Source organism: Fulmarus glacialis, unplaced genomic scaffold (assembly GCF_000690835.1).
Source record: "Fulmarus glacialis isolate BGI_N327 unplaced genomic scaffold, ASM69083v1 scaffold4494, whole genome shotgun sequence".
NCBI classification, from domain to species: Eukaryota; Metazoa; Chordata; class Aves; order Procellariiformes; family Procellariidae; genus Fulmarus; species Fulmarus glacialis.
This window is the reverse complement of record NW_009209794.1, coordinates 8,128-32,544: the sequence shown is the minus strand read 5'-3', so window position 1 is coordinate 32,544 and position 24,417 is coordinate 8,128. Positions and strand designations below refer to the sequence as shown.

Sequence of the window (24,417 nt, the reverse complement as noted above, 5' to 3'; positions counted from 1 at the left end):
GGCTCTTTGCCCCAAGCTGGATAGAAAAGCATCCCACAGATCTCTTTTTTTTTTTTTTTAAATTATGCTCAGGGATGTTTTTTTTTCTTGCTAGCAGTGCCCACGAGGGCCCTGCAGCCTATCCCACCCCAAGGTGGGAGGTCACGCCAAGCCTGGGTGAATTTTTTTGCTTCTAGGCAGAGAAGTTAAAGGTAGTTTAGCCACTCTTTTCCATGAATCTCAAAAGTGCTCTGTAACTTTGGGTAAGCTTTAGCAATGTGAAATAATATATATATGTGGAAGGAAAGAAATTCTGACCTCATTTGCGCTCACGTAGTCCGCTGTGCTCTATTTGGTGTTTCAGATGGGGGAAAGCTGGAGCCCTAGCAGGTGGCCAGTATCTCATCCTAATACCGGAAACCTCTTGGCCAGGTAAGGTCAAGGATGAACAACTTATTTTCTCCTTCTTGCTTATGGGACTTGAAATAAATCAAAATGGACAGGAACCTATAACCAGAGATTTTGACTGTATCCAAACCAGGCCAAGGTAAAACAAGGCAAGATCTAACTAGGATTTAAAGACACTAAAATTGAAACACGTTAACCAGGAACCTCTATCAAATTTGCTAAAACACTCAGGTTTCTCATCTCTAGCCTATCTCCAATTACAATATCAATGCTAAGAGTTAAAGAGCAGTGAATGGTATGTGTATCTTATCTGGTATTCAATGTGATGGTTTCGAAGGCAGTACTGTCTCAGAATTTCAAAGTCGCTGGTGTTCATGTTACATAGAGTACCACTTGGTGGTCATTTGGAAGGCGCTTCTACTTCTGTGTAACTTTCTTCTAGGTTGGGTATAAATATTCTTGGGAGGCTAAACAGAAATGCATTTCGTTTAGATACAAGTCTTAGGCACGAGTTAGAAAACTGCTGACTGTAATGAAAATATATCAGCACTTAGTAGTATCCAATAATATAAAAAATGCAATTCAGAACATCTTCAACTACATATATATGTGTGTGCGTCTATATATAGGTATAAAGGTACAATACATACATGTATATAAACACAGACACATATACAGAAATATTCACAACTTGAACTGTATTTGTAACTAACCTGAAATACTGCAGCAGAAGTTCATTCTGATGAACCATTAATATAGTATTTCCAACTTTTGGCTCTAACCATAGTTAAAATGTTAACACATCAAACTAAACATTTTGCTATCCTAACTTTCTGCTCTCCTAGCTTTTTGCTATCTTTTTTGCTACCCTAATCAACAGGACAGAACCAAGAGCTCCTATATGGGGACTATAAGAGTACCCTGCCTAGTGTAAAGCTATGCAACTACTGAGCATGCTTGCAGCAACGAACCCTGGGCGCCTGTTGATGGTAATACTTCCTTGGATGGTAACTTTTAGCAGATTGGAAACACGTAAAAGGCAGGAGACCTTTGGCGCGCAGGTGCCGAATCATCGCCGCAAGGTTCTGACTTTTGCTGGAGAGGAGTTCCCTGATGAGCAGCGATAAAAAGAAGTGGACGATGCGGGTGGAAGTTTCACGGGGCTTACAGCATCTCCCTCCTGCAGCTTCCAGAGGAGCTCTTCGTTAGTCCTGCTCAGCTTCTTCTTCTCCTCCACTTCTTTCTCAACGTATTCTTGAAGATTAGCATTCTCCTCTGACAATTGCCTGGTGAGGGAAGCAGGACAACATGTAAGGCACACCAGTGCAAAGACGGTAGCATTAATGCAGCCAGCACTGCACAAGAGGCACAGCTGTTTTCACCAGGGTATGCGCCCATAAAACTCCATGGAGCCAAACCCACCCCCAGATGGAGCCCAGAGCCCTGGGTCAGCGGGCACTTGTGCTCCCTGCACATGCGACCCCTTGGCCAGGGCTTCTGTTCCTGCACCAGGAAGACAAGGGGCTTCAGAGGTCAACCCAACATGGCCTGCCCCAGCAACGGCATCCCTGCAGACAACCAATACGCAGCACTTTTCGTGCAGGTGGGCTCCTTAAATTCTGCTTTCTCCCCAGCTTCAGTGCCTGGCTCCAGCCACCTTTGCCCTGTGGCGTTTCACAACCCAGAGGTGCTCACAATGCTGCCCCATTTTTTCCAGAACAGCACAGCAGCTGGAGCTGTCCCCAAGGGGGATAGGCCTGGGTTTTAGGCCTTCTTCTGTCTGTCTGAGGACAAAAATCCAAACTCCCAACTCTGTGGAGTTACAGCTGTAACTCTCACCCTTGTTTCTCAACCCTGCCACCAAAGCTGTGCCATGAGTGACAGAGCATTTGTAGCATGGCAGAGCAATGGCGAAGAGGTAAGAGAGAGCAATTGCACCCCTGACTCTTCAAACCAGCTGCCACTGCATGCACAGGGAAAGGAGTCTGCGCTCTCCACGCTCCCCATTTTAGCTGATGTCCTGACGCAGGATGTAGCTCAGCTTCGAGGCCTTCCCTCTCCTCTGTAAATGGTCGTGAGGCTAAGGGTCCTTCTCCAGCTCCTTCCTCCTTGGTCCTAATGAACCCTCTATTCCTGACTCCAGCACCAGGGAAACTTCACCAGCAAGGACCGGGGAGGTGTTTTCCCCGGAATGCCCTATAACCTGATGGCTTTTTGGGAGGTGCGGCATGGAAATCTTCTATGGGCACCACAATCTCAGTGTGTCTGCTCTCATCTAACCAGGTGACTGGTTTTAGAAAAAATGGGGCAGTGCAGGCAGACTGTGGGACCTGATCAAGATGTGTTTTGGACATGTTCTGGGAACACCACAATTCTGGAGGATACATGCAGGAACACCTGGCTTCTGCAGCCCCATTACTCTTGGGCAGGAGCCAGGTCCTGATGTGATCAACCTGGGGCAGCTCTGGGCATGTACCTAACCTAACTTACAGGTAACTTGGGATTTTCGAGAAATAAACAGGGAGGCACCTAACCTCCCCGCTAGGTATTTCCAGGATTCAGCAGCAGCTGGGTGTGGATTTTGGATGCACACACTCCTTTTCTAGGTATAGCCTGAAGCCCATAGCAGATGTCATGGACTGCTGGTCCACTCTCTTTGTGTCATCAAAAGTCCCTGAGAGGGTGGGGTTGGCATTTCCGATTCTGTTTAAAAAACATTTTAAAAGAATTTCTGCTTTTTTAGCCTCGGTTCCTACAAAAATGGAGCCCAGGTGGTCAAGAATATATCTGTTCTTCTCCCACTCCCCTGAAAGTTTTGAACCATGAAGCAGTGGCTAGCAGAGTTGAAGGATTAAAAGACACAACTTGGCAGAAGTTTTCCTGGTGCCTGATAGAGGAGAAAAATCCTATTCATGGTCCCATTGGGGAACCAGCTGTGGCATGAGCTCACGGTCTAACAGGCATGAGAAAGTCCACATGGGAGCTCGCCCTGGAGAAATAACTCCATAGAAAACCTCTTGCTACACATGGAATTACTTTTTCTTTTGCAGTGTCTAACAAGACAGGCCATAAAAATTACACTACAAAAGCCCCACTACATCCTTTTCCAGCCAGCATTCTCTGAGAAAAAGAAAAAGCACATGCCTTCCCTGCATTTGTGAGGCTCTTAATGTGTGACCGCCTCTCTAAGCTGGTAAAGCTCATCTGGCTATTGGGAACAGGCTAGTCACACCAGCAGGGACCTCAGAGCACGGTGAAGGGCTCAGCTCCCTCCTCTGCTAAAGGCACTGCCTGGACAGGAGGCAAGCGCAGACCACAGCCCCTCAGCACGTATCAGCCTCCTTTACGTCGAATGCTGCTTGCTAGAGGTACAGTATCACAGTGTCCTCTGGAGTCTCTCACACAATAGCTTTTATGGCCCTAATGCACACTGCAGTTTGCCGGCAGAGGCAGACTGCAAGTTATACGCATGGCCTGCAGGTAAGTAGGGAGATGCTTGAGCAGAAAAGAGCCTTGCAGCCAACTGCCCATGAACATGCCGTGGAGCATGCAGACATGTCCTCCAGGGAGACCTGCTTTGGCACATGGATGCGGAAAGGAGCTGCTGCTTGTTGCATCGCTTATTTTAGCCTCGTGCACATTGCGCTGGGAATTTATGCTGTGACACCAGCCATGACGTGACCAGACACAGGCAGACCCATCTTCATGCCACTCGGAGACAGAGGCAGCATGCGCAGTCAGCAGTGCCAACATCCTTCAGCAAAGCCTCCGCCTTCAGCTCAGCCAACGTGTCTGCCTCCGCTGCACCATGGGGAGGGAGCTGGACAGATGCACCACCGCTGCTTATAAAAGATACACATGCCCATTAAGCCCCTTTTCATCATTTGGGCAGAAGAAGGAAGACAGGCAATGTAAAAGCAAATGTGTTCTCACTATGTAAGGTCGTATCTTGATATATGTTCCAATTTTAGACCTATCCCAGCTAGAGAAACCTTTATCCCCAGCACTGCAGACTTATGATGAGACATATTCCTCTGCCAGCCTTCTGCCAATTTAAGCAGCTGTAACAAATCACAGCCATAAAACCATAAAGGTGTGCAGGGGCACACCAGTGTGATAGGGATACAGGGGAAGGTGCTTGAGTTGTGCCCTCGACTCACGTTAAAGCCTCTCCCAAAAGGCCCAGAAGTCAGTAGGTGCCTGGACTATGCCAACAGAGACCAGACACCCTCCTGGTCATCTTCATCTCTAGGGTGCTGGAAACTACCATACCTCAAACATCCCCAGCCCAAAGAACCAAAAAAATGCTGGTTGATTTGGAGGGAGAATCCAAGACATTGGGAAATCAGATGATTTATTCAAGTGCTTGGGGAAGTCCCAGCAGAGGATCTGTGGAGCTCCTCTGTCCAAAGCTGGTGCGTGATCTACCTGCAAGGCTTTTCTCCCTTCCTTTCTACCTGCCCTTGGCTATGATTGGAAATATCTCTGTGGTGCACCCCTCACCCCCACAGTGCCTCCGGGACCCCCCTCCTGGCTGTGCTGCAAAGGCTGGCTTTGCTCTGGCTCCCATCCTTCTTGCTCCCCTCCCTCCTCTCACTGCTGGGCTGCCACAGCCGCACACCCAAACTGCGAATCGGCAGAAATAGCTCTAATCCACGCTGTTCCACAGCAAGGGCAGCTCCCCGAGCTCGTTCACACTGCACTTCCCAGGCAGTGCCAATAAAACAGAAATGAGCAGTCGGGGTGGCTACTGCTGCCAGGAAAATGCATGTTTTAATAACTCCGACTTTAAAGCCCTGGCTGACACTGTCCCTGTAGCTGTCCTCAAACTGTTACTGTTGAAAATGACTGTGCTCTAAGTTGACTTTCCAGGCTGACCTCAAATTCACAATTCCTCCCAAAAGATGTTCTTCGAAACCAGTACCTGCATAGTTACAGGCAAGAAGCAAGGCGCTGTAGCCGGATGCCGTCAGGGAGTGGAGGGTGCTATCTGCCCAGCCAGAGGCAGGCAGCTGCAATGCGGAGACACTAAGCACTGAACTAGGCACTCCGGCTGCTGTCACAGGCGTGGAGAGAGACTGCCACTTCCAGACCACAATTCATCCAGCCCAAAAGCAGGTGTCTCTGGTCTGGTGAACCAGACCTTAAAAATTCCTGTTTTTCCTCCCCAAGCACAGAAAGGCTGCAGACACCCACCCCAGACAGTGACATGTGTGTTACAGGTATTTACAATCAGGTGAGAGGAAACATAATCCTCACCCCAATCTGAATGTTAGCACAAGCAATGCTGTCTTTTTAAAATACCTACATGCAGGAGACAATTTTTAAAGGCTGAATCATTAATAAAAGAGACACTAGAAACACTAAAACTAAAATTAAATCAGACATGAGACGCTGAAGCTTTAAAAAGTCATCTAAAAATTAAATTGCATTTTAGGCCAATGGCATCATTTCTGGCAAAAATGACAGCTAGGCAGCTGGTGTGTTGGGACAAGCTCAGCTCTAGCATCTCCCCCTGGTACCGCTTCTGCCTGGCTCCAGCTGCAGCCTCTTGCCTTACAGCAGACTAGAAACTCTCTGCGACAGGGACTGTCCTACCCTTCTCTACTTCTATACCACCTAACACAAAGAGCCTTGTCACCCTTGACAGGTTGTGACAAGAGTGCAAACAGACAGTGCAGGTGAAAAAAATCACCAAAGGATAACCCCGCCTGGGTGACAGTGGCATCACCAGGATGTCTCTCCTGAAATTGCCCCATTTTCCATCCTCGTTACCCACTGACTAACAGGTCTCAGGGCACTGACACTGAGATCAGAAGCCACTGGCAACTTGCTCTCAGCAGCGTGTCAAAATCATGGAAACACACAGACAGGTATGTGGCCTTCCTTATGTTAAAGTAAGCAAACCCCAATGTAAAAAGGACTTTTTAATAAAACAAGCAGATCAGGATACCAACACATTTTCGGGAGGAAATAAGTTTTTCCCCTTCTGAAATAAGTGTCAGCCTTGGACAGTTAAGATCTGCAGTCTCCTTTCAAGCTCAGACAGATTGCTAATATCAGCACAAACCTTGTTATGACAGTATTTTGCTCAATCCTGGCTCGGAGTTCTTCATTCTGCTGTTGCAGCATGGTGATTTTTTCTTCCAGTTTTAAATTTTTTTCAGCCTGCAATGAAAGAAGGTTTGTTAAGTCTGAAGAAAGCCCAACACCTGATCCAAGAGGATTTGTTCTTTATCTTTGTTTGTTCCTAGAGCAACTTCTAAAATTTGAGGATAGATGGAGCTAGTAATCTTGACTGCAGCTGAGACTTAGAGGTCTGACTCGCACCACATCACACTGGTGAAGTTAAGTGGGGTCATCAGCAGAGCACTGAGCGGAGGCAGAGCTGAACTAGCCCTTACTTCTAACTGAGGAGGAGGAGGGTCTTGTCTTGTCCAGTGCAAATAAAACACCTCCCTCGGTGGTGCCCCCACAACTTTCATCCCCTGGGAGCCAGCGCTACCAGCCATTGTTCTTGGACAGGGAGCTGGTGGCACTTGGGGAGCATGGGGATGCCCAGCATGGAAAGGGCATTGTGGCGTGAGTGGTCAGTCTAGCGATGAAGGAGGAGTGTGAGGTGGTCTGATGTGCATCATCCAGCTAAACTAACCTCATTAGACATAAATGTCTGGCATCCAACCTTTAGGATTATGATTCCCTGGTTATGGGGAGGAGAGAGTTACCCACCAGGGCAGATTACGCCCAGCAGCAGCCTTACACTGCTGCTGCATTCACGTGAGGTGGGCTGCTCTTTGGAGACACTTCTCTCCACTGCTGACAGTGTTGGTTTAAATGATGGGCTTAAACTAGATATTTAACTTAAAGCTACAATTAAGTTAAATGAATCCTATCTCAAGCGTAGATAGCTTTTACTCAGGACAGTTCAAGGACAGAGTTTGAGGATGTCAATAGCAGTGTATTAAAACATCAATAAGATGTTTATAGGCATGTACCACAGCCTCAGATGTCCTGTTTTTCCCGAGTTTTGAATTTGACGTACTTTATCACCTTAGTTCTTGGTTTTCCAGCAGTTTGAATTTTGCTGAATTCAACACTTTTGGAAGAAAACAAGATATCACAGGGTAACCTTATCTCCGTGTGAGCTCGGTTATTGAATTTCCCAACCTTTTATAAGGAACCAAAATATTGAGCACTGGAGTTAGCAATAACTCACACTTTATGGCGGAGGCATCAGTTTTATGCAGTGATTTCCAGTCTATGCAGGTAACCGTAAAGGATACTCCTGATTCTCAGATATTCTGGCCTATCCCAGTATATTTTGTTAGAGCAGAAGAAGGATTCTGGCCCCATTTTGAAATGCTCTGAGAGAGGAATCACCATCATGGGCACCTTCTCTGCTTCCTCAATAGTTTTAGTAAGTAGTAGCTATGCCAACATGAAGCATGGGAAGAGACCTGTGCATCTCCTTCCCTCTCCACTGCAACCCTCACCCTATACCACTCCCCTCCTGCCACCTTCATTTCCAGACTCCCTTTCAGCAGACAAGGAGCCAAGCCTGACCCTGTATTTGAAATGTCCTCCTCCTCCCTTATGAGACACCCCATCTTTCAGAGCATTTGGAGATGCCCTGTAGATGTTCTGGCACTTATAAAGGCAGGTCTTTAAACAGAAAGCACTTGTGCCTTTGGACCACAGTAGACCCAGTGTTTTTTTCTGTGATAAAGGGCAGGAGCAGGACTGTGTGTTCATATGTGGTTAATTAGCAAAAGCAGCTAAATGACCAGGAACCATGTAGGCTGTTGTTTACTTTTTTTTTTCAGTATAACGCTACAGTGCATGTTTTCAGACGCTGGCTTAGCTCCAGGAGCAGCATGTTGGAAGGAGCGCAGTTAACAAGCCTCAGTTGTGAAGAGGCACTTTTCTCTACATCCACTTACTCAAGCATCTGTTCAGCAAAATAATCATCTGAGTTCTCAAATTTCCCCGTAAATGGAAACAAATCTTGCTGAATGCTGTGCTGAACCAGCTGTCCCGGCTCCCCAGCTGAGGTAGTGCCTCATCCTGGCACCGCACGATACGCTTACTGTCACTGTAGGTTATGCCTTACAAAATGAATCCCCTTTCCAATAAAAAATGTACTTGATGGTGAACTGGGGAGTTCTTTGTTAGGGACCCCCACAAGCAAAGGATGACAAAACAGCATAGGCTGCAGAAAAGCATTACTTTAGGGTTGGAGAGACCTTTCCTAGTGTAAGCCTTGCTAGGGACTGCTTTCTGAATATTGCTAATTCATACTCGCAGCTGGGAGCTTCCTAAATGCCTGCACAAGCAGCAGCAAGACGCACACGGCTTGATCTTCCTCCACTTGCCCTCTCCAGCCCTAAATGATTACCTGACTCTTGTAGGGGCGTATGGTGCGGGCTGGTGTACAAAATGAAGCCTTGGAGTACCACAAAGTTCCCCTTCCTCCATTCTTCCTACACCATTCGCCTCGCTGTCTAACATAACAGGCTGAGCAGGTATTGCATGAAAAAGCAGTACAGATCAACGGATATGTGGGAGAAATCAAGGGTATCATGGGTGGGTGAAGGGATGGGAAAAGATCCCAATTTCTGAGTGAAAACCTGAGACATGGTATAGTAGAAGCAGCTATGTAGGCTGACAGTAGAACACCACAATATATAGCCATTTATGAACTTCTTTGACTGTGTCTTGCCCCAACCTCATGTGTTTTCTCACCCCTTTTAAGTTCATCTGCTGTAGCCGAACTTTTACTTTTCTACCTCTGTGATGTCTCCTCTGGAAGAAAAATAACAACTCACCTGTTTTTCTAACTCCATAATCATCTTCTCCTGTTGGTGAATCTGATGGTTCTTCATTTCCAGAACATGTTTTAAGCTCTTCAGATCTTTTTCTAAGTGCAGATATGGAGCTCGTACAATCTAGGAAACATACCAGTGATTTGGACATCTGTCAGCCATAAATGCAGCTTCAGCCATAAGATAAAGTTTCCTCAATGCACCAGGTGGTTTAGGAGTCTTAGTGATGTGAAAACCACCTGGACCTGGGCCTCCTCAGCCCAGCTGAACCCTGATATTCTCTCCTAGACCATCCCTTTGGCTGGCTAGCCAATGGTACTTTTCTTTTGACCAGCCTAATGGCTAGAAGGATGGGATGCCAGGTTGTTGAGCAACCTCATTCCTACTCATAGCTTGGGAACTGCATGAGGTGTTTTATAATTGTGCAGGGATTTTGGCTTGGGAGAAGTACAAACATGAAACTGAGGAAACTGGACAAGGGGGCTGGAGGTGAAAACTACAGTGTTCTGGCTTGCCTGCACCACTGCATCACAGTGCCTGTCAACAAAGATCAGATCTGGCGGGAAAAAGTTCCTCCTCTGCTCGAGAACTTCAGATGTAGGGGATACCAGGGTTCAGCTCATGGGCAAAAGATGTGCTCTGAATTATACTGATGAAATACTGTCGCTGACTTAAGCTGTTCTGGATTTTTCCCAGTGTAACTCACTCCAGTGAACTGCCTGATGGTACTTGGCATTAACATCATTGTGACACAGCAGAATTTGTCCTTTCATGTAAACTAAATACTGCGGTGGAGGTGGAAAGGGACTGATGCTACCTGTTTCCCATGGCCAAGCCTGTTTCAAACATTTGTGCTCCTTTCCTAAGGGGTTCTCTCATCTAAAAACTCACTGAGCCCCTTGCCCACCCCATTATTTTCATTTTGTCCCCTCTGTAACGTTGATACAGCTGCCCATGTTGTGCTGTGAACACAGCAAAATGCCCCAAGTTAAAAGAAAACTTTTTGGAGGGTCATTTCAGGGTTATTTCATTTCAGATAAATAATTGCAGTGTGTGTTTACTTACACACTGTAAATAAACAGCACGGCCCCAATAGACAGCAGTTGAATAAATACTTCATATGACAGGGCTGTCCCCTGAAAGTCCAAAAAAAAAAAGAGGGAATACAGAGGATATCAAAGAAGTTGGTTCAGAAGGCACAAAAAAAGAAACCTAAATGTGAAAACACAAAAAGTAAAGAGAAAGAGAAGAAGAAGGGGAAGAAGGGAAACAAGAATAGAGAGCAATAAGGACATACTGGATGGAGTTAATGAAATGTTTTGGAAACAGAGCTATAAGTGCTCAGTGAAAGAATAAAGAAAAAGAAGTAAACTCAGAAAATGATGGACCTAGGCTAAGATTCTGACTCCTCCTCAGAGCTCAAGGTTTGGGGTCTTGGTTGGGACCTGCCCCCCCCAGTCCCTGGTATAAGGATCCCATTGTTATCCACTGAATCGCATGATGTGAGTCATACTTAGAAACACGTATCTTCATGACTGTATAGTTATAGTTGCCATTTACCTTCAGTTGTTCCTCGGTGTTTTTCTTCAGAGCCTCTTCAAATCGGTCTGCTTTGGCCTTAAGAGATTGGTTCTGGAAGGTGAGGGTGTCTATCTGGTCCTGGAGGGGAGACACACCAATGAACACACCAACTGTGTTATCACCCCTCTTATATTCATACAAGTCAATCACCTGCACCGTGAAAGCACCAGGGGAGCTGTTCAAGGCTTAGAAACCCCCACAAGGTGGTATTTTTTACGTAAGGCCACTTGAACATACAGTGGAGTTTTTGATAACCCGGTGCCTCAGGGAATCCCAAAATTCCTGCAACGCCTGCGGCTGGCTGACACTGGCTGGCACTAGTTCATGAAATGTCTTTGATGCTAAATCACCCCATCACCTTGGGCTGGATGAGAACAAGCATGTCCTTCCTTAAGAGAGCTGGCATTTATATCATAGGCATGAAAGAGAGCATTTGTGCAGTCCCTAGCGTCTGAATGAGGCGATAGATACCCCATCCCTGTTTCCTTCACCTTTCTAGACTTCTAACATGGTAACAAGCAACGATGGGTTAGTGGTGTGGACTTTAAATGATCGTCGTTTCATTTCAGAGCTATACACAGGAACAACATGTTATTTTAAGCAATCATATTTCTATTACCATCAAATGCATTCCTGTTACCTCTCTATATACAGCATCTGCAAAAGCCACAGTTGCTGTGAAACTGGTATTCTTATCTCTCATATATGTAATTTCTTGGCTGTAACATTACATCAGTGCTTATTGCAAAACTGCTGACATGCCTCGAACTCTCACAGCCGCATGAGGAAGGCAGTGACAGTTGCTGCGTGCAACAGTATGTGCTAGTCAGGGGTTTTAAAAATTGTAATTCATCTCCGCCTATGCAATCAAACAGAGCTTGCATTATTTGCTGTAGCATCTTTACTTCTTCACACAGAGATTTCCAAACTTAGCGTGAATCACAGGGGCATGCTTCTGCCCTCCCCTCCTTGGGATTTTTTCATCTAGAGAGTGAGAACAGCATGGAGTTATCAGAAGGATTGAAAAAGCCAAGACGATTTTGAGCTTGGTGTTAAATAGTGGGATGTGGGAGATGTGACGCGCAGGGCTGACCCTGGCCGGCCATAGCACAGCAGGGCCAGCCCTGGGGCATCCCTCATCAGGGACTGCATTGCCCTCCAGTGGGAATGGAGATGTGTCTACGCTGCGGGACCGGCTCCCCCACATTCAGGCAGCGGGGAAGAGTTTAAAGCACAGCAGGCAGGGAGAGGTCAGTGTTTCTGAGCCCAAGAGGTGCCTGCTGGAGGTACCATGTAGACAAGGTGATGCTCACAGCCACCACAGGTGCCAGAGCTCTCCCCACCATGCAGGGAAGAGCTCAGCTTTGTTCCTTGTGCTGGGCTGGCAGTCAGCAGGGTCAAAAGGACCTTTCTTTGCTTTATCCAGCTGCCTTTTCTTCCCTTTAGGTTTGCCCTCTCTTCTTTTTCAGATAGTATTTTGCTGAACCAGCCAAGGGGGAGGAAAAAACCTGAGGGGTCACCTTTGCTGCTAGATCCCAGTTTGGACAGGCGGAGGACAAGAGGTACTATAGCTGGTAAGAAGCAACAGCCTGGTGTGCTGGCAGCTGGCAACAGGGCTGGCGCTGCCCCGTCAGCTGCTCCGCAGCATCGTTACAGGGGTGGGAAATAATGAAACTGCTAACCTGGAGTGACAGCCGCAGTTTTTCAAAATTCTCTTCTAATTGTGCCTTTTCCAGTTTGTGAGCAGTATTCAGTTCTGGGGAAGATACACAGACATGACATTGCTAAGTGAAGTCAAGGAAACCAGGGTCTGAGGGCACAGACATCGTGAGTCAAGTGCAATTAAGGATGCAGTTTTAGGGCATGGAGGTTGAATAGGAAACTGGTAGTAATATACTCTGTGACCTTAGGTGAATTGTTTTGAGAATCAGGATTTCCTGATCTTTCACTGGTTTGCAGGTACCTCTATTTCCACATCACCAGATTCTGATTTTTCAGAACTGCTCAGAACTCCCAGCTCCTGGGGGCTCTGATCTGAAAAGGGTCAGTCTGACAATGGGTCATTTACCACTTCAGAGTCGTATCCCCAAATCAAAGATTTTTAAATTAGATGTATTTAAAAGCTTGGGTTGCAATTTCTTTGGGGAGATAGAGAGGGGGGCCAGCAACTCAGATGCAAAAATGCAAATGGCAGTGCTTCTCCAGGAGCTGTGACAGATGACCTGCGAGGTTTATTCCATTAGTGAGACTGACAGAGCCCAAAGACAAAAAAGTCCTCTATTTGTATTACATGATTAAAGGTTTCACTACTAGAACAACTCACCCTGGACTTAATAATAACCAAAAGTTTAATAACCAAAGTGGAATAAAGTTTAATCTCTAAACCAATGGCATCAAACTGTCATTCAGTACAGTAGCAGCACCTACCTTTTTAGTATACGGACACTTTTTTTGTGTCTTTACCCCCAGTCCCATGCAGTTCTGCCCTCTAACCATTGCTCACTAGCCACAATAACAGCAGTAATAATACTAACGCTCTAGTGCCCTGTTTACAGTGCACTAGACCGCAGATGCTGCAATGCCTTTTCCGTGCACAGGAGGGCATTTCATACCCACACCAGGAGCAGGGAGCACAAACTTTGGCCACCAGAGCCTTGATAAACCACAGCCAAGTTTTATTATCAGAAAATACTAACAAAAACAGACAGAAGAGAATATCATCAAGCAAGGAACAGCTTTTTTTTTTTTTTTTTGATTTTTAAAATTGTATATGTTAATTTAAAAATGGTATGCTAGATACCATCTCTGCCTACGGGAGAGGGGAATAGACTGTTGTCAGCTCACGTTATGCTCTGGACTGTGTCTCTAATTGACACAGTGCAGAGCTAAGCAATATCGCTCAGTTTGGGGAAAGTTGTGGGAAAACCTACTAGAGCTATTTAAAAATTAGACCCTCATGCTTATGTGTTTAAAAAAAAAAGAGGGAGAAGAGGAAGATGATTGTACAGATAACTGTTAAATGTCAGCTAAAGCATGTACAAAGACATGTATTTAGATACTGAACTGGAAGGGAGGAAACAGCTCTGTCTGTAACACAAAATAAAGATAACAGTGCTGAGGTGCAGATTTCCACCAGCGTGTGGCTTTGGTCTGCTCAGCATGGACAGACTTTTGCTACTGAAAATGATGAGTCTTGTTTTTAGAAGCAGTGTAGGCATTCAATCACATAAATTCAGAGATGCTCAATGAGCTCTAGCCTCCTGAGCACCTGAAGATTAGGCTCCTGAGAAAAGGCTGTGTGTGAAATGAGGTGGAATTTGGACTCTGTGTTCAGTGACCCATGGAGAAAGACTTATCTTTGACCCAAAGACCCCTCAGACAGTCTCAGGTCCAAGTTAGATGCTGTACACATTGCACACAGCTCTCCCTCACCCCTAGCATGAACCTGGTGGTCCACCCCACGTGAAAGCACTAGACCAACACAAATTTTCTGTATCATCTGCTCTGGAGGAAGAAAATCCAGGCTTACACAATCTCACTACAGTGCTAATTCCTGCTCTGGAATAGCTCTGTAGCCATTGGTTTGTCTTTGGCTTACCTTGAATCTTGCAGTCATTCTCATCCTGCAGTACTGTAATAGCGACTATGTGGTTATTTTCCAACTGTAACACCGCAGCTTCGTGTACAGCTGTGATATCTTCCACCTGTTCCAATGACAATGAATGGAGACACGGACGCATGATTAGACATGCTGTGGCACACTGATAAGCCACTGGTAGAGAGCTCCAATGAGCTGGAAACAGTAAAGGGAGCGTGACACTTCCAGCACCTGAGCCAGTTTTATTCATTACGAAACAGGCGTGTTGACGCCTTGAGTAGTAGCGTATAGTCACTGCTGATAGTATTTTTGTTCTTTTAACTTAATGGTGATAAAAGAGGTACATAAGAAAGCAAAAGGCCAAAAAACCCTTAAGCGAAGAAGCCATTTATGAAACGTTCAGAAATCTCAACATTCCATTAATCTCAATTTTATTAATGACCTGACTCCCTCTGATGGTCAGATAAACATGCACAGTTCTGAGCCATCCTGGTTTTTGTCTTCACGGCACTTTGCTGCAATGATTTTTATTGTAAGGTCTTGAATTAACTTCCATGGAAAGTGCCTATGAATTATTCATAACTGTAAAATATTTATTTCTAGAGAAACATTGAAATTATTATCAGTGGGTATGTAAAATGAATTGCAATCTATCACACTTTTACTTGAAAAGAGTATCCTACAAAGTCATCAATACCCGAATTCCTATGTCCTCTTGAATCATGTATTTTGAGTCCACATCCAATAAACTGATGAAAGATACGACAGCACCTTTTTCAGTGCAGACACAAGAGTTTTCAGGTTGGTGTGGAAGTAAGCACGTCAACAGTGAAGCCACAAAACTTTTTCCCTATCTCATATTGAGGCCAGAAAGAGGTCCTGCTGCTGCAAACTGCCCAACAAACTGCACCGCACACCACACTGCACACAGCCATCACGGGAGCAGGGGATGCAGTTGGAAGAGGACTGCGGGCAGCCTGTGTTCCTGTGCACCCGATGGGTTTGGGACTCCTTCAGTACATTGTTTGTTACTAGACTTTGCTAAAGGCAAAGTGAGATTCCTAATGATAGTGTTTTGATATGCATCATTAAAGAAAATACAGTGAGAAGAGTGATCAAGGTTAAGTCAGTGGTCCAGAGCAGTTTCAGAATCGATGCAATGCATCCATTTGCTTTTCAGGGTTTTGTAATCACAGTGATCTTATTCCCTACATTTAAAACATTATCTGTGATATCTGGCAATGCAGAGGATCAAACTATGTTACTTTTACAATGAAACAGCTGTTCATTGCAAAGTTGACTTGACTTTAAACAGCTTTTTTGCTTACTGTTATGTTAAATAATGGTAGAAGGTTATTGCAGCTGAGCATGTCTCGACTGGAATAAATGTTATTTCACTGCATTTAACCGTCAAACATATGTGTGTTAGATTACCCAACAGAAGCAAATTTTCCAACCATATTAGAGAAAGCATGCTCTTAGAATGAAAGATAGGCGTTTATCACGGAATTTAAAATTATCCAAACTCATTTTCATAATAATGTGGGAGACAACTCAGTGGTGAAGAACTGTTTGCAAAACAATGGGGACTCAGCCTGCTGATATATTGCATGGAAGAGCTGGGAAAGGAGGACTAGATGACTCAATGGGCTACTAATGGGATAGGGACTATCACTTGACCTTTCCCAGAGCACGATGTCCTTGTATATGATATCTGTGCGCTGAAACCTCGTGAGCATTGCCACGTTCTTTACCTCGCCCTTGCTTAAGTCTTTATTCATATGCTAATTGCTTCTCAGCTGAGCAGCACTCCATAGGAATGATTATGCTCAACTCCAACGCCTTCAGAAGGTGAAGGGGTCTCCTTTTGCTGCCACCACCCTTGGCAGGTTATTTATCTATAAAGCCAATTAAATATGTTCCAAATGGTCTGCAGGGTTTTTTCTGTCTTCTGTGTGTTTCATATCCACATCCCAAATGACTCTTTTTAATCTTCCAGCGTGACCTCCTGTCTGCAATTTTTCATAGCAGATAGTCTACTTGGCACTGGGAAGCAGATCTCTTGGATGCTAATTCCAACTTCGCCTCTAACTTACTCTATAGGCTTGATCAACACACTTAACCCATGTCATGGTTATTTCTGGCTATAAAAAGAAGCTCAGGTGGGATTTTTAAGGCTTAATAAAGTAAAATCAAGGGGAGGCTCTAGTGGGAGAAGTTCAATAAGTTGGTGGACAAAACAGCTTGAGCTGACCAGCTCAAGCGAGAAACACTGGCAAGCCAGGATTGCAGCCTTTACTTTGCAATTCTGCCCTTAGCTGCAAGGACATACGAGAAATATTGGGATGCATTGGCACACAGGACCAGTTTGTGAGGAGTTTGGCTCTCATGCTCTGCTACAAGTGAAAGAGCTGCCTCACCTCCCTGGAGACAGTTGAGTCTCCAAAACCTGACAACTGTGTATCCAAAGAAACAACAGCTACCTGGTACTAAATTAAACGGTGACTACAGCAATACAGTGTGGAAGACTAAGTTGTGACTGGAAACCATGAAAGTGGGATGACTAACTTCCAAATCAGATGTGTGGATACAGAAATACATGCAGATCCGTGGTTAAAAGGATTTTGCTAGTTATTGCCTTCATGAATGCAAGCTCAAACTCCCCCATGCAGATGGACAGCTCAAGGACAAGGCCCTTCTCACGTCCCATGTTAAGAGCTCTTTAGCTCATGGGTTAGGTGACTTTGCTCTAACGCTGGCTGTGACCAGCACCAGCTCAGCAGTGTCAAAGCTGAATGACTGCGGTCCTTCGAGCAGGCTTGCTCGTTTTGGCATGCTCTGAGCTGGGCACTTCTCTGAGCAGGGGAAGGAAGAACCAGAGGATTACAAACCCTTTGGGTCAGCAGCTGTTAGAGATCCTTATTCCTTATGGACCTTGGTTCCTAGACTAACAAAGTTCTCCTTTTCCTAGGCCAAGAAACCCCCTTCAGCCCCCCCCTACTGAAGAATCAAACCAAATTGCACGGCAGTACCCAGGTCAGCAGGCACTCTGGGGCACAGGCTGGGACCCGTCTGTCTGTCCGACACGGCTGTCTGAGCTACGTGCCAGTGAGGACCACGCTGCACCCAGCGTCACCGGGCAGCTGTGACATGAGTGACATAAAACTGTCATCTCGGTTTGTGTTTGCACTCCCATCCCAGGAGCGTTTTACAGTATCTCAAGTACAGACAGTAAATGGTGTCATTTCCCTTTTTACAAATAGCTGACCTTAAAGACAGGGGGCTGCTGTCTCTGCTGTGCTGTGGTGGTGCTCCTCTCCCCTGAGCTCAGTGCAGGCTAGCCCTTTTCCCTGGCTCCTGGAGGTGCTTCAGCTATGGCCGCACAGTGCTGCACCAGCCTTTACCTCTTAAAAGGTCTAAATTAGCTCAGGCACAGGCTCTTCTGATGGGGCTGGTTTGCTTCTGAGCCCACAGCTAGTGCTGTCATCATCCTTGGGAACCGCATGGGGCATGTCTGCGCTCTGCAGCCCACTGCAGCGCCTGCTGTCAGCCCGCTCCCCAGCCACAAGCAGTGGGGAGCAGCTCTGGAGCCTTGGCCACAGGCTCCTGCTTCAGGCAGCAGCCCCAGAATGCACACTGGAGATACCCTGAGATACAGAGCACGCAGACATAAAACCTTCTCCTCGACCTTCAGTCACATCCATCCGCCTCACAGACCACCTCTGCACTGTACTGTTGCTGCCAATTTACATTGCCTCAGAGAGTGAAAAATTCACCCTCCACCACCTCCAGCAGCCCTGGGCATTGGCAAAATCCCCAGGACGGAGAGAAGGATGCTGGCAAACAGGGGCTCTGTTGGCTGGGCTCACGTTTCGCAGACAAATGGCCCTTGTGCTGCATCAGGTGCCTGGGTGGCATACATACCCACGGCAGCGGGGCCTGCGGCGTGGCAAAGCCTGATGCACAGATTGCAGAGCGCACCTGAGTGCGGCAGATACTCATGTGAGAAAAGCCCTCACAAACTGTGGTGCTGGGCAATGGGTAAGAGTTACAGCTGGAAAAATCAGAACTGTATCCACTGCTCACTGAATGCAAAATGAGAAAAGGCCAGGTAAAGGCATTATTGCCATAATCCAGAGCAGGATGTTCTGCCACCATGTGAGAGGTGCCCATAGGTGAATTACAGTGTTTGTTCACTCCAGCTGTTAAAAATAAGACCAAAGTAGCTGTATGTTGGACTTGATGATCTTAGAGGTCTTTTCCAACCTTTATGATTCTATGATTCTATTCCTACCTACATACAGAAAGCAAAGCAAGGAGACTTGGTACATACAATCTAAGAGATCAGACTGAACGGTGGAGCAGAAATCGGGGAACCCAGAGTGTATTACCTGCTTGATGTTTAGGCTACGTGTTGCATGGGCCCTATCGTTTCACTGTACTGCCCTTTAACTAGCATTGCAAATAACGATGGGCAGGGCTCTGCTGGCCTTACCTGTGTTGAGCAGATTCTTGTTCAACCCTTGGTTTCATGTAAATTGACTACAATAGGTGAGTTGGGGAGCAAGTATGCGTGGGGAGCAGAGCTAGTCTTAATATTTGTGTTGTAAAATATCTGGAAGCATGCGAAGACAAGACATGGCAATGTAATGTACTACTATATAGAAATACCAATAGCAATAATAGGGAGGAAAAGCAGTAAAGATAGTCAGGAATATATTTTTCCAGTCGTCAGTTCGCTACTAGTGTCTTCATGTTGGAGTGTTCAATACATTTCATTACGTGAACCCACTCAGTACTGGCACGGTCTACTCTTCAAAGGGAACAGGCGGAGACTGACCTGATCCTGATGCTGCAATTTGACTTGCTCCAGCTGCAGCCTGTGCTGCTCCTGCAGGCTCTCCCTCTTGGTGTTGTACTCCTCCTGCAGCCGCTGCTCCAGCGCCTGCAGCTCCTCCTGCTGCTGCCTACGAAGCTGCTTCACCTCCTCCTCAAAGCGCCTCTCCAGCTCCTCCTTCTCACTCTGTAGTTTCTTCCATCTCGCTGTGTTGAGGGCTGTGGAGACAAGACCGTACAGTCAGGCTCTGAACTCCTCGGGAGCACACAGTGGCATCGGATCTGTTTGTACAGCACTGAGCACAGTGGTTCTCGCTGACTCTGGGGCTCCCATGAATCCCAGCCATCAACAAGCTCTCGCTGTCACTTCTCTCTCTGTCCCGCTCTCTCACACACACATACACACACGCATTTGTTTAAATGTACTGGCAGAGTATGCAAAAGCTCATGCAAAATGGGGATCTGATGAAGTATAATAACAATAATAATAATAACAAAAAGCAGGGAACTCCATGGATCTGCAGGGTGACTGGATGTCCCCTCCTGGCCAGCCCAGTCTTGGATCCACAAATTGAGACTTTGGAGCTTTTACTTTGCCTTGGATATAAGAAACAGCATGTGCAACAATCACTTGACAGAAAGCCTTCCAGCTGGGATACAAGATTTTCCTTATCTCCTTCTCTCAAGCCACAGTCTTGGCTAAGTCCCCACTTCCAGTGATGTGCCAGAAGGCAGAAGATGGTTGGGCTCTCGAGACACATCCTGTGAACGTTATGCAGGGGGTGTGATTGACCACTTGAGCAAGAGAAGGAGTGCCATTTTCCAACTGTTAGAAGCTGCTCACCCCATAAACCTGTCTTTCACACCAGCTCCATCGAGGACCTCTTGAAACCATTAATGCACACTTGCTTAAAATATTTTTATATTCAAATCACTATCTTGTGTGCTTCATAGAATCAGAGAGCACAAATGAAAGGCTGGTACTGAAGGCAATCAGAAAATGTGAAATTTTGGCTCTCGTGAACTAACCCAGAGACCATGTCTCTGAATTCACAACCATGTCTACAACTAGTTTCAGGAGGAGCAACTCCAACAGTTCCATCAAGTCAAGGATATTCAGTCTATTTCCCCATTTGGTTCCTCACCTGTACTGTTCCCTGGGTCCCAGGACAGAAGTGTCACAAACACTGTGTCCTCAGCCTTTTGCTTTGCTAAAGAACGGTTGCAATCAATCCAGCTATTGAAGACCTGATGGGAGCTGGACAAGGTCAGCCAGATTACATTTAGAGAACAAGTTTGCTCACTTGCAAAGATCTAACAGGTAAGAAGTGATTAAAATCATCATGACCATAACATTCAGAACAACACTAGAGAAGAATAGATATGTTTTTAATGGCACTGCTAGACCTTCTTTCTGATTAAGACCCACAGCTCGTTTAGAAAAATGATCACCTTTTGCATATACCATCTGTATTAGCCACTCATCCTTCCTTTGCCATTCAAAATGCACATGCCATGCACAGACCTGTTCGGCGTTGTAAATCAGTGAACTGGAAGCACCTGTCTCCCTGGGTAGACAACTTCTGAATGTTTCAAAAACATATTTAGCTTATGACTGCCATCTTATATTTGCTCAATGTCTGTGGCGAAAAACCCCATGTTTTCCTGCCTCTTTCTACTATGGTATCATGGTAGATTGTGCTCATTTTTTTCAGGATAGCAACAATTTGTCAAAGTTACCTACGGCTGTGACCACAGCTCATGTTAGGTGCATCCGTGCGAGGTAGTTTGTGCACCCAAGCTAGCCATCCCCTTCCCCACATAGCTATTTTTCACCCTGTTTAGAGCTCTGCTTCCACACACTTACTGGACAACAATACCCAGACCTGCTCAGTATGTCCAGACAGGTATCACCACTGGGGTCCTGTTCTGATCCTGATGTTTTCTGGAGCACTATGAGGGACTCTGTGTCCCTTTCAAGCTCTCTGCTCCTTCCAGAAAGAAAGAAAGTGAGCCTGAACCAGTGAGCTTAACACCGCAGTAGTGGCACATAGAAAGGTTTCCCACCTGCCTCATACCCAAAATGGAACAGCGCAATTTATATGGTCATTAGCTGAAATGTCTTGTCTCCTGGCAGTTTGGATTATAGCTCTAAACCCTCTCTCTTGCTTTTTGCTTTTTGCTTTTCTTTGGTGTGCAAAGTGATCCCAGAGGTTGAGGACAAGGGATAACTCTGTTTTCAGTAGAATTCAAACTTACCCAAGCTTTAAATTGGAGCTGTAATGAATCCCGTCTCTCTCCAGCCTCTCTAATGAGATTACGCAGCACACAGGGAGGGCTGGGCAATGAAATGACATGCTCTAACCAAAAGAAAGTCAACCTGAAACACCTTCTGTAACCTGAAACACAAAACTATTTGCAACTTGCAAATCAAACCCTGACGCATGTGCGAAATGGAGGGAAGAGGAAAGCAGGGAAAGGGTGTCTGCATGGCACGTTTTCCCCACACACCCACAAATGCTATTGGAGGCAGAAAATGAGGCCATTGCCCAGGAAAGTTGCCCTATACCGAATATCAAACACCTCTAACGAGAAGGAGTGATCCCCACCACAGTCTCCCAGATCGAGACAAATGAGGCCAAGGACTGGTGAGGAAAGACTGAATCTCTTCTTAGACAGGAGATGGATCTTTGGGCCTCGCTCTACTGGGACAGGATTACAGAAGACAGCACCCGTGCAGCCCAATAGAAGGTCTGCAGCTCCCTTGCCTGGCTGGGGAGCAGGAACCAGGGAGAGCCTGGTTTCACTAGCTGCAGCTTCAGCAGGTGGTTCTGGTGGACCAGGCTGAATCGCCTCCAGCGGGGCCCCGGCAACAGATGCCTGAACAGAAGACTTGCTAATGTTGCTGGAAAACAGTGGATTTTGCTTTCAGACATCGGGATATGGATACTGTAAAAGTGAGCTCCTCTTGTAGAAAAAAAAATAATAATCACTAAGAAAAGTGATTATATAAATGCAATACTGGCATGGAACAAATGGCACATGACAAACAGAGCACAACTGCTATCAGATGCTATTGAGAAGAGTTACACCCCGGTTTTCTTTTTCCTTCTCTGTAGGTATTTCAATTACTGCTTACAGTCTGGAAATGACTCTGACATAACATGGCGTTTCCTGGGATGACAGAACAAGAGTGCTGGGTTAAACAAGAGTGGCTGCCATTGCTTCCTTACTCCCTGAGCACCGAGGGGCTTTTACAATGCGCAACAGATGAGCAAAACCCATTTCAGGCCGGGCTGGGAAGGTGAGGGAAAGGGAGATGTCACTAATGGACTGATCTTCCCGCACAAACCCAGCCTGAGCCACAGCCCAGCCTCCCCAGCCCTGGCACTTTGCATTCAGGGGGGTAACTCCTGTGGGAACTGGGGGGCTGGTGTCATGGGGCCTCACATAGGGACCGTCTGCTTCTGACATGAGAAAAGGGCTCTTTGCCCAAAAGTGATGGCAAACTACGCAGACTCTGCTCTTCCTCCTGACCCTTGGCCACAGATTCACAGACAAATGACAGCCACCTCACTCAGGTTAAGGGTCCTCTGACTGCGAGGCATATCCATGAGGAGATGGCACATAGGCTTTGGCTTTCAAACTCTTGTGAACACAGATGATAATACAAATTTTAAACTTGACATTTGATCATCTTCCATTCATCTAGGTTTTTATGCACCTCCATACCTCCTCTCAACTCACTTCACATGTCATTTTTCTGACAGCAAAGGAGCAGGTAATTCTGACATTTAATTTCCATTACTTGAAGGGAAACAGCCAGTGTTCAAAATGTCTTTATTCCAGGAGTCTCACTGTTGCAGCTGAAAAGTGCTTATATTTATAATTTATAAAGATGGGTGTCTTGAGTGTAGAACGATTGCTTGTCATGTTTTTCTAGCCCTGGTATTTCTAGCAAAATACATGAGCAAATCTTATTGTGTAAAATAACAAGTCCCTCAGCATTTATAGAGGCCGCATTCCTCCTCAGGGCTGGGAAGGGAGAAGCACTTTCCTATTTCACTGCATGCTGGTTTCAGACGAGGTGTGATACTGCACAGCAGTGCTGGGGGTAAACATGGACGGTGTTACCCGAACATAAATATTTTGCCTGGCTTCAGAAGGGTGCAGGTCTCCCTAGGCTGTTTTACACATGCTCCATCACTCCTATTGCTTCAGCAGTGCCTTTATTTACCAAAAGAGATTTCCTTAAAAATATATTCTGACTTTTCTGAACAGTGGATTATATCTCGCAGTTTCATTGCTTTGTATAGCAGAATCCTGCAGTTTCTGTTGAAGTTAACAAAGACTGTGTGCTTTCAAAACCAAGCACATTCAGCACCTAAATCATAATTCTGAATTAGAGCTACTGCCTAAACAACTAAATGTTGGACACACTGCCTGTATCAACCCTGGCTAGTCCAGCCTTGTTTTACTGATTCATCCAGGTATTTGCATCAGTGAGTCTGACATGGTGTATGTACACATGAGAAATCAGGAATTTCTGACCAACACCCATGCTGTTTAACTGGACTGGTTATTTTTAAATTAATGAGAGACTACTTATCAAAGCGACTGAGACAAGTCAGAACTACAACTTGGTTGTAGTCAAAACAACACGCTCTGTAGATTTTCCCTAAATTTCTTCATAGAATCACCTATGATCGCTGTTGTCAAATAAATGACTGTTGCATTCTTTATTTGCATAAAGCTTGGCAGAATATATACAATATTGTACAACATACAGATTCACCTGATAGTGAGACCAAAATAACCTTCCTATAGCACAGGTGGGCTGCATGTCTCCAGTTGCACCCACAGCCCCAGCTTGCACGGCTTTAGAGACAGCAAAGAACTGCACTGATGAGAACCACTCTCATGCACATGGCATTTGCCATTTCACCTTGTCCACAGGTTTAAAACACTGGTTGTTTCATAAAATTTAATTTTATAATTTTCTTCCAAAGGAAAACAGACTGTCCAGCAATTTTTGACTTACACTAAAAAACATAAACATTCACCTTCCATATGTATGGATACATACCAGGATTTGTACTTTGGATGAATTTTTTCACATCTTGCTGGAGTGCAATACCTCCACATGTTCATCTTTGTGTCCATCCCTACTGGGAGTCCTTCTACCTGGGCATG

The 24,417-nt window shown here is 45.7% G+C and overlaps 1 protein-coding gene across 1 annotated transcript in view; it reads right to left on the bottom strand.

Annotated features, from left to right (window-relative positions):
• Positions 1-1,456: 1,456 nt before the first annotated feature.
• The window catches only part of MTUS2 (microtubule associated tumor suppressor candidate 2), a gene marked incomplete at its 5' end in the record, with an annotated part of 24,964 nt that continues 2,003 nt past the window's right edge, over positions 1,457-24,417 (bottom strand). Inside the window, 7 exons of the mRNA XM_009576936.1 lie at positions 1,457-1,673; positions 6,458-6,555; positions 9,213-9,332; positions 10,770-10,868; positions 12,473-12,546; positions 14,389-14,494; positions 19,229-19,443. Coding sequence (XP_009575231.1) covers positions 1,457-1,673; positions 6,458-6,555; positions 9,213-9,332; positions 10,770-10,868; positions 12,473-12,546; positions 14,389-14,494; positions 19,229-19,443 — 929 coding nt within the window. The remainder of the gene's footprint in view (positions 1,674-6,457; positions 6,556-9,212; positions 9,333-10,769; positions 10,869-12,472; positions 12,547-14,388; positions 14,495-19,228; positions 19,444-24,417) is intronic.